The sequence below is a fragment of the Condylura cristata genome, unplaced genomic scaffold (assembly GCF_000260355.1).
Source record: "Condylura cristata isolate star-nosed mole 26May11 unplaced genomic scaffold, ConCri1.0 scaffold00007, whole genome shotgun sequence".
NCBI classification, from domain to species: domain Eukaryota; kingdom Metazoa; phylum Chordata; class Mammalia; order Eulipotyphla; family Talpidae; genus Condylura; species Condylura cristata.
In genome coordinates this window covers 54,269,990-54,279,815 of record NW_004567108.1, presented here as the reverse complement: position 1 = coordinate 54,279,815, position 9,826 = coordinate 54,269,990, and the positions used below count along the sequence as shown (strand labels likewise).

The 9,826-nt window shown below is 42.8% G+C and overlaps 1 protein-coding gene across 5 annotated transcripts in view; it reads left to right on the top strand.

Moving 5' to 3' along the window:
• Window positions 1-400: 400 nt before the first annotated feature.
• ZNF131 (zinc finger protein 131) overlaps window positions 401-9,826 on the top strand; it is a 30,735-nt gene continuing 21,309 nt past the window's right edge. Inside the window, exons 1-4 of one of the 5 annotated variants that reach the window (XM_012721976.1) lie at window positions 401-527; window positions 1,441-1,579; window positions 2,672-2,773; window positions 8,628-8,772. In XM_012721976.1, the coding sequence (XP_012577430.1) occupies window positions 1,456-1,579; window positions 2,672-2,773; window positions 8,628-8,772 (371 nt within the window). In that variant the 5' untranslated portion in view covers window positions 401-527; window positions 1,441-1,455. Of the gene's footprint in view, window positions 528-887; window positions 963-1,153; window positions 1,219-1,440; window positions 1,580-2,671; window positions 2,774-8,627; window positions 8,773-9,826 lie in introns of those variants that run through there. The other 4 variants (XM_004678344.2, XM_012721980.1, XM_012721978.1 and 1 more) reach the window with 4 other exon arrangements.

The following is a 9,826-nucleotide window of genomic DNA, read 5'->3' as shown; positions in this document are numbered from 1 at the left end:
TTTCGTGCTCTCATTCTAACACGGAGAGACCAGAGCTGAACTTGAACCCTCAAGATTGAGCAGTCTCTTGGGGCCACGAGGCTGAAAAAACTTCCGGGCCCGATGCGAGTGAGTGAATGATCAGGCTGACGGTGGCTCCCTGGCCTCTTTAAACGCGGGCGGGGAGCCGTAGTACCAGCGTCACGGGTAAATAAAGTGAGCAGATCCCGGTCCCGAGCCCAGCAAAAACGTGCTGCCAGGCGAGCCCAGGGAGGGCGGGCACCCGGCAGGATGATCCCAGGCGGCCGGAACGTGCTCGCGCCCGTGGCCGCCGCAGTCCGCGCCGCGGCCTCTCGGGTCTCGCCGCTAGGGCACGTGCGCCAGCGCGACCCGAGCAGAGGGAGCTCCCGGCCATTCGCGGGGAAATGGAGGGCGAGGCGCCTTTTGGGGGTCGGGAAAGGTGCGGGGCTACTGGCGCCCCGGCGGGGAGGGGCGAGAAAGGAAAGGCTGTGCGGGACGGAGAGGAGAGAGGGCGGATCACCCGCTAGGTAAGGCGGGCCGCCGCGGCCGGGAGGCGAGTGGGCGGGGTGGGGCGTGGCTGACGCTCCGGGAATAAAGCCGCGCGGGAACGGGCTCGACTTTATTCTGAGGTCGGGGTCGGCAGCGCTCGCGCTCGAAGGTGGGCGCGGGTCGCTAGAAGGTGGAAGGGCGGGGTTGTAGGGTACTCGACCCCGGCGCAGCAGGCCGTGAACGGGCCCCACCCCGGCGCCGCTCCATTTCCTCCACCCAGCGCGCAGCCTCGCCCAGGGCGAGCGCCCGGTCTTCGGTCGGCTCCTCCCTGCGCTGGGTGGTGGGGGGCGGCTGGGGGCGTGGCCCGTCGCGGTCAGCGCCCTCTCGGCGTCCGCGTCAGCCGGACTCCGACGTCGTGACGCAGCACGCCGACGTGAGTGACGCGCAGGCCCGGGCCGCTCCTCCTTCCCTGAGTGAGTGCCGGCCCGGTCGGGGCGGGGGAGAAGAGGGAGGGGGCCGGAGAGAAGCGACCCAGTAGTCGTTGTGGGCCGCGGGCCGGACCGGGTCCCGGGGCGGCGGGCGCCCGGGCCGGGCGGAAGGGCTTGGCGGGCCGTTAGAGGGCCGCCACGACTGTCGGGTCCCCGCTCCTGCCGGACTTGCGCGCCGGGCGCCCGGCGCCTCCGGCGCGGTGCCCTCCCGCTCCAGCTCGCGTCTCCCGACTCCAATTAGGTCAGGCTCGGACTGCCGCGGCCGCGGCTCCGGTCCCCTACGCGCGTCGGCCACCTGGCTCGTCTTTCTTTCTTCCCCGGTCTTCCTTTGCTCTTCCTCGCCCTCCCCCCCTTCTTTTCACGTTGCTGGGGCTTGAGGTTTTTGTTGTTGTTTTATGCTTTCGGGGGTTTTGTTCCTTAGCACGAGCTTATGGATGTCCATTATCATGCTCCTCTTTTGTAGAGCAACCCGACGGCCATGGAGGCCGAAGAAACGATGGAATGCCTTCAGGAGTTCCCTGAACATCATAAAATGATCCTGGACCGATTGAATGAGCAACGAGAGCAGGACCGGTTTACTGACATCACCCTGATTGTCGACGGTGGGTAGGGTGGTGGGTGCATTTGTGGCTTCAGTTCATTTTCTCCCCTTCCGCCACCCTCCTTTTCCACACCCTATGGTTCTTACCAAAAGTCTTGGGGGACTGTGCGCTGGGACCCCTGGGCACTTTGTCACAGCCCGCTCACATAAACCACACTGCAGAAGCCTGGTGTCACCCTTTAACATAGTCATCAGTTAACTTCTTGCAGCCTCTTAAAGTTTTCTCTTTACATACTTGAGTAAAAGATGATAGCTTAGCTTAGCGATAGGGAGTAGGTCTCCAAATATTTGGTTAATAGCCTTATCTGGTATTCAGCTGCCTTGAGTAATCTCTCACCGGAGTCTTTTTGGGAAATGATTCTAGCTTCCCAGATGGTATTGGAGGGAGAATGCGACAGACGCCTTTGCAGCACTAGAAAACCCCTTTGAGAGTCCCAAATAAAATGGGGCCCTTAACCAGTCTTGGAAGTTGGATACCCAACTCGGGTATCTTTTTTTTTTTTTTTTTAAATAGACCTACTGTAGTTTCCAAGTATTAGGTATATTAGAAAACTTTCCATAATGAACATCCAGCTTCTTGATTTCCTTTTCTCTTCCAAACATGTATAGCCTCTTGGGTGGTGTCTGTATTTAGTGGTTTCAGTTAAATGGTATTCCTTTCACCCTTTAAGTAATAAGAGGCTTCTTAACTTCCTGAGGTGTTGTAAATTGACTTTTGTAAAATTGACTTAGTAAAGTCTTGGAGGTAAAAATGGCTTGTCTAAAGGACATTCAGTTTTGACGAGCTGCTAAGAATATTCTAACTTTAGTAGTTCATATAGCTTTGTAACGATGAGGAAATCTGGTTTACAGGGGAAGGACCAACAGAAAGCACTGTGGTTGATGGCTCACAGGTAATGTGGTAGTGGAGGATTTTTGTGCAACATGGGGATTACATCTGAGGGCAGAAATCAAATGTTGTACAAAAATGAACAATGTAAAGAAATTTTAAAAAACTAAAGGTCAATTTTTAATGTATATAATTTTCTGACTTGTCTTAGTTTTACGTTTGGTTTTAGTGAGTATGCATGATTTTATTTTCTCTTTTATCTAGGACACCATTTTAAGGCCCACAAAGCTGTTTTGGCTGCTTGCAGTAAGTTCTTCTACACATTCTTCCAGGAGTTTACTCAGGAACCTTTTGTGGAGATAGAAGGTAAATGCTTGTATTAAATGCAATATTTAGCAAATACAATGGAAGTTTTAGATAATTAATTTGCCAGGACATTCTGGGAAATAGGCATCACTGGTTCCTATTAGGTAATCTGACAGTTACTTTGAGTTGAGCGCTTAGTAAAATGATCTGCCCAGAAAAACTGTTAGATGAGGTGTTATTCTCTCTTTCTCTCTTTTTTAAGGATTTATTATGCATACAACAACTAGGGTGTAGGCCAGAGGTGCAGGGGGTGTGAGACACTCCCAGAGACAGTGGGGAACAAAACAAGCAGATGGACTGAAATGCACTGCTGAGGGGAGCAGCAGGTGACAGGAGAGGTGCAGGTGACAGGAGAGGTCTGCTGTGCCATGGAGGTCAGCTCCCTGGATGGGGATTGAACTCATGCTACAGTAGCTGGCTTGATAGTGCTGTGACTTAATCCCTTGTGCCACCAGGAGACCAGATATTCGTTTCTTAAAGGAATCTTTTTTATGGCTAAAATTGGTAGTCATTGTCTTTTGAATTCCTGTTTATATTCAGTGTGGTTTTTAGACTGATAGGGATGCAGGTTATAGTAGAACCTGTGTAGCAAAAGTACAGATTACATGCAGACTGTGAGAAGGCTACCATAATAAGGAAAAAGCTAAGAACTGATGTAGCATTCAGAGAGTTTCAGTGACAACAGAGGGCATGGGGTAGGGGGGGTCATCCACTGCATAATGGCCTTAAAATAGCAAGTGATTTTCATACATACTTGACTTTTTATTATGATGACCTCTCAAGTGCCAGGTGTTGAACTGTGTAGTTTACGTGTATTTTCTGAGGTTTGTAGCAATCCCTTGAAGTGGTATTCTATTTACACATCCCAGAACAGTCTCTAGAAGATTACTTGCCCAGGGTTGCCCTCCTAGCAAGGAGTCCACTGTTTGCTGTTAAATACCATGCTTTTGTGTTCTATAATACTTCCTCCCACCACCAAAATCCAGAGCTATAGAAAATAAATCATTTTGCTTACATAAGTACTGTTTTAACTTTCAGGATTCTTGCCTTTTGGTTTTGTATCTCTTTGACTGTGTCTATATTCTTTGTTATGAATAGGTTGCTTAGAAGCACTATTCCCTTGGAAAAATTTAGTACCTCGGGGAGTAAAGAAAACAGTTATGATATTCTTTTATTTTGGTGCATTCCAAATTTCTGGCATGTCTAGCTCATATAGCCAGAGATTATCTTTGATTTTCTGTAATGGACAGAGCACAGGTATAATGGGAATCTACAGAGCTTTCTAATGTGAGAATTTAGCTACTTAGATAATAGTGGTTTCTGTTACAAGGCAAGATTTCATCCATTTATTCACCTGTAGTGACTTCAGGCAAATTACTTTATTGTGATTGCATCTTTGGCTCCTCATCGAAAGTGGGTGATTATTAACAGGCTTGTAATGAATAATTGAAATAACATGCAGGGTGCCTGGTATTGTGTTTGGTGCCTTGTCCAGGCTTACTGAATTAGAGATAATTGTAACGGTGATCTGTTATAAAGTACTGTGCTAGCCCATGAAATGAAAAATTGATGACAGCTTTTAAAAAATTTGCAAAGTTTAATCACAGACAAGAAACAAGTAAAGAAATGAGTGCAGAATACTTCAGAGACTTTCTGTGGAATGGTGTCAGTAGGGCGGGAGAATGAGTGGTTTGGTTCACTTTAGGAAAGATTTCAAAGAGAAGTTGTGTTCAGTTTAGTTAGTCTAGCATACACAAGTCTTTGGTATTTAAACCCTAGATAGATAAGAAAGTAAATTTTTTTTGTTACTCCCGTTACTCAGGTTTAAGGAACTAATTTGGCTCAGTGTCTTAAGCGCTTAACTTTGGGATTGCTGTACTTCAAACTAAGGTCACCTGGCAGTAGAGAATGCCCTGGGCACGTAATGAGAAAAGTTGAGAATTGTAGTACTGACTTTGCTTTTTGTCAGTTCTATAGTCTTGGGACTCTAGGTTCCAGGTGTACCCCCTGGAGTGGTTGTCTACCCTCATGTAATTATCGTTGTCTTTGCTGTGCCTGTCTCAGGTCACATCCATCACAAAGGGCTCGGTGGTAGGCACAAGACTTCATGCACAGATTCAGCAGAACAATCTCTAGCTTACTTTCCTAATTTCTTCTGCATTTTAGATCTCAGGAGCACCTTTTTTTTTTTTTTTATCATTTTCTGACTAGAAAATTGGGATTTTTAGCCTTACCATGCTGTAATGTATTTTCTGGGTCTGTTTTCTGGACAAGGTAGTGAGAGAGAAAAAAAATTCTTTCCATGTCTCATTCCTAGTTCTCGAGGGAAATGAGTTTTCTTTTAGGGCTTAGGTGGTGGTTAAAATGTTTGGCGGTCACCAGCCACAGGTGTGCAGCGTCAAAACTGGCTCTTGCCTTAAGATAGGACAACGGAGTACAAACCAGGTAATTTCCCCTATGCTCTCACCATCTGTTTTCCTTTTACTCTAGCCAGAAAGACTGTCTGAAGCTTTTTCTGTGTACCTTTTGTGTAGTTACAGGGTTTGGGCTATCCTCAGATCTAAGCTGGGATATGTGGAAGGAATAATAAAAACCAGAAAACTCTGCTTTTTTTTTTTTGAGTTTTGAGCCCCCACCCCCCATCTGCTTGCTTCTGTTTTTCAGACTTGTATATTTGTATGTGTATTCTGCTCAGAATTTTTACTTGAAATCAGTAGGTAATATAGGGTAGAATGTGCTTTCTCCATCTTAGCTGAAGCTCCTGACCTGTAGTGATGGTTCTTGTCCATTAGAAATGTCAGGGGAGCTGTTTGCCAGTGGTTGTTTGGCCTTATACCTGTGTCAGTTCAATCAGTCTTTTAGGGGTGGGAATCCAAGCGTTTATTTTTGAAAGATCTATCATGTCATTTATTCAAGGTCTGAGGGCCACTGATGTTTAGGCATCACCTGGAAGCTTGTTAGAAATGTGAACTGGACCCTCCCTGGTGGCGCAGCAAGTTAAAGCACAGCTCTATGAAGCACTGTAGCCAGTGTAGCACGAGTTCGATCCCCAGCCAGAGAGGTGACTCATGGCACAGCAGACCTCTCCTGACCTACCCACTGCTCCCGAAGAAGTGTGTTTTAGTACATCTGCCTGTTCTGCTCTCTACCCTGTCTCTGGTGAATCCTTTTCACCCTTGCACCTCTGACCTGTACTCCAGTTCTGTATGCATAAATAAATAAATCTTTAAAAAAAGAAGAAATGTACTTTTAAACCTACTCCAGACCTGAATCAAAATTTTATCAATCCCCAGGTGATTCCTGTGGGCAATAAAGTTTGGTTGATTCTAAAGTGTAGCAAGTGTTGAGGAACACTGCAATGCAAGGTTTTGTAAAAGCAAATGACATGTATATAAAAGAAATTTTGATGTGCTGTGTGAGTATAAAGTGTCATTAGATATAAGTTGAGCTTGCCCTCTAGCTACTTTCTTGATCCCTGGTAAATTAAATGCCTTTGACCAGAATCATAGGTTTCCTTTTAGGCTTCAAATCAAAATTATCCTCAAAGCCAGTTGCATCCCAGCTCAATGTTGTGATTTCGTTTCATACCACATGAAGTCTCCAATGGACATTCGTTCGTTCATTCTCTTGTTTAGAATACAGTCTTTTAACCAAAGCCTCCAAGTTTAAAATCCTTCCTTTCTCTACTGTACATCTCTAAACCACGAATCTATAGATGTCTAAACTAAATGCAACTCTGCTATCAAAGTCTAGTATTTCAGCCCCTGAAAACAGACAAAAAAGCTTCCAAGTACGTGTTCAGATCCCTTTTTTGAATAGGTGTTTTCCACCAGTTGGAGGAATTCCCTACAACCATAGGAATTCCAAATTGCATTCAGGATAAAGGTGCTTATATTAATGTTTCTAAGATACTCATACTCAGGAAAATTTGCATTCTTCTGCATATCTCTTTTATGAAAGTGTAAGGGACTGAGGAGAAAATGCACTGAAAGTTGAAAGTTAGCAAACTAGTCTTGATAGAGATTAAAGTATTTTTGTACTGTTTCACTTACCTGGGCAGGTGTTACCGGTTTGCTTAACGTTAGCTAGTAAGTCAGGTCGTTTTATGCCATGGGCCAGTATTTGGTCACATTTGGAGCATCTGGAATATTTATAAATGGTTTCCTGTCTCAGTTTTGATTGTAGTGGTTAGGGACCCACACTTTTATTAAGTTAGTGATTCTGATTAGCCAAAATTGGTAACCAATTTCACCATTTTTGAAATTTTGAGTTTTTCTAATTACTGAAAGATAATGCAGCCCACATCTTATGGAATACTCTCAGTGGGGGTTGGGACAGCATCCTATAACCAAATAATTCAGCAGCTTAGCATATTGATGTTTACTCGCTGGAATAAAGATAAGGACTATAAATAGCTTCATTTAAGTTCAAATTTTGCTGCTAAATTTATGGGGAAACTTCTGGTTTGAAAAAATTTGGGGGACTTTGAAACGATGAATAAGAGATGAATAAGGCCTGTAGTGGATGAGGTCACGGGTGTTCACACTTTTCAAGCAGGGGTATAACCTGACTTCATCCTATTTTAAAAAATTCCTTTATCAGGGTCTTTGAAGTTAAATTGAGTTTGAGCCAAGTTTTATCACTTAATAATTATGTGACTTTGGCAAGTATTTAACTTCTGTACCTCCATGGCCTCATCTGTAAAATGGGGATTATAATAGTGTTTAATGGATTGCTGTGAAAATTGAGTTAAAAAGTGTTTAGTCATGCCATGTATGTGATTAAAAATCAGTATCATTCTACTTCAGGATACAACTACACATTGTTTTTAAGAAGAATTTTCATTGTCCTGAAGGCCACCCTGCAGTGTGAAAGTGCATGGAAAGAACATAAAATATTTTTGTGCCTTGCATTTGTTTGCAATTTGGATATAAAACTCTGTTACAAGTAGTTTTCTTTGTTCTGTCAATAGCTTTTTGTTACCTTGATTTAGTGGGCTGAAACAATAATATATAGCCGCTTTCAGGAAAACAAAGCAATAGAGTATCATTTTGAGCCAAAATTTGAACAGAGAACTTAAAAAGAATAAAGTTGGAATTAAGGACTCTTAACTTTTGAAAGTGACTTTAGTATATAGGCCTACTTTTGTGTGCCTGCAATTTTAGAAGTATTGTGTTAGGTACTGTGAGGTGACAGTACAAACAATTATTTCCCTGGTGTAGCTTACATTCAAGAGATGTCTGTTAATTGTAATAAACAAAACAGGGAGCTCGGCCTGAGGTGAGGTATTTATAAATGTGGCATTAAATTTGAGCTTTCCTGGGTGGTAGAACCTGTACAATTACAGTAATTAAGCAGTTAGGGAGAACGAGCATAAATGAAGACAAGAAAACTCTTAAAAAATGAAGGGTTTGAGTATCAGTGTATATGATATGGACCTGGTAAAGTTTTAAAATTTGGAGGGGTAAATAGTGAGAAATGAAGACAAGAGTGGTAACGAATATTTGGTAAGCAAAGGAAAGCCATTGAAGAGCTGAGTTAATGCACAACTCCTTTGCAGGACAGGCTATATCTGACATGTGATAATTAATCAACTGATTTATTTAGAATGATGGACCCACCTGTTCTGTAAGAGCCTTTTGAACTTTTGAGGAAAGGCCTAAACTAAAAGTAGTTTACTAGTTAGTGCTGGAACTTGGCTACACCATTACTGTACTACTAATAAGAATTCTGTCAGGAAAGTCTTCAAAAATGAAAAATATAAATCATGTTCCCCACACTGGGCTTTTTTTTTTTTTTTCCTGTAGTAAATACTATAAAAGTGAATAGATGCTAATTCCCATCTTTTTTACAGGTGTCAGTAAAATGGCTTTTCGCCATTTAATTGAGTTCACATACACAGCAAAGCTAATGATACAAGGAGAAGAAGAAGCGAATGATGTATGGAAAGCAGCAGAGTTTCTACAAATGCTAGAAGCCATCAAAGCCCTTGAAGTCAGGTAATTATTTCTTTAATAAGGCACAGATGGTTATATTCAGTCATGTTCATTGTCAGGGGTATAATGAACTGACATTTGGAAATTAAAAATATTTAAGGATCTATCATATTTTGATATAGACTGTTCTTTCCCTCACTTGTACTTAAGTGAAATGAAAGTGGTACCTTTTGTATCTAGTAAAATAAGGAAGAGTAGGCAGCTTTTAAGGAATTCTATAGGTCCCTATAAGTTGTTTTGTTGGATTCAAGTTGTCAGTTTTTTGTGCCAGGCCTTAAACTAAAAAGGTTTGGCCTACAGAGATGAACATAGTAGTGTTTAAAAGTAAGAAAATTGGTGAAGATAAATGAAAGCTGGTGGGACTACTCAGTATAATTAGTGAAGTCAGAAATGCAGTGGCCAGAATGCATGCCACTTAATTCTTGCCAGATGGGCTCAGTCTATCTCTTGTTCTGAGGCACTTTAGAAAAAGGAAAAAATACATCATTTATGGTTATGAGGACAAAAATTAATTGGTTAGGAGCCATTCCTCATATTAAAACAAAAAAAAAAATTCTCATAGGAAATGCTAAGACATTAGAGGAAATAATGAATAAAGACTTTAACATGCTTCCATAATTCAGTGACTAAAAACGAAATTCTGAGTCAAGCTGCCTGGATATTTCCTAACTCTTATCACTGGGTAACCTTAGCAGATTTACTCATCCTCCTGCCAGCAATGCAAGTTTTCTTATTTGCCAAATGGGAATAATAATGGTACCTTCCACATAAGATTACTTAGGAGGATTAAATTAATGCATGTACGGTGCTTAGCATGGTGTCTGGCACACTGCACCATGTGTGATCTGCTGTTAACCATCTCATTCTGTTTTTTAAGACCCTTAGTATAGATGGTTGGCATAACACTAAAGTGCAGTTTGGTGAAATCAGCTTCACATGAGGCAGAAAGATGTAGATAAACTCACAGATGTAGTCTAGTTGAAAGATCTTTCAGAAAAACTAAGAAATGAACTATCGTTACCCCAAAATGGTATTTTTCTTAGTGTGGTTTTTTTTT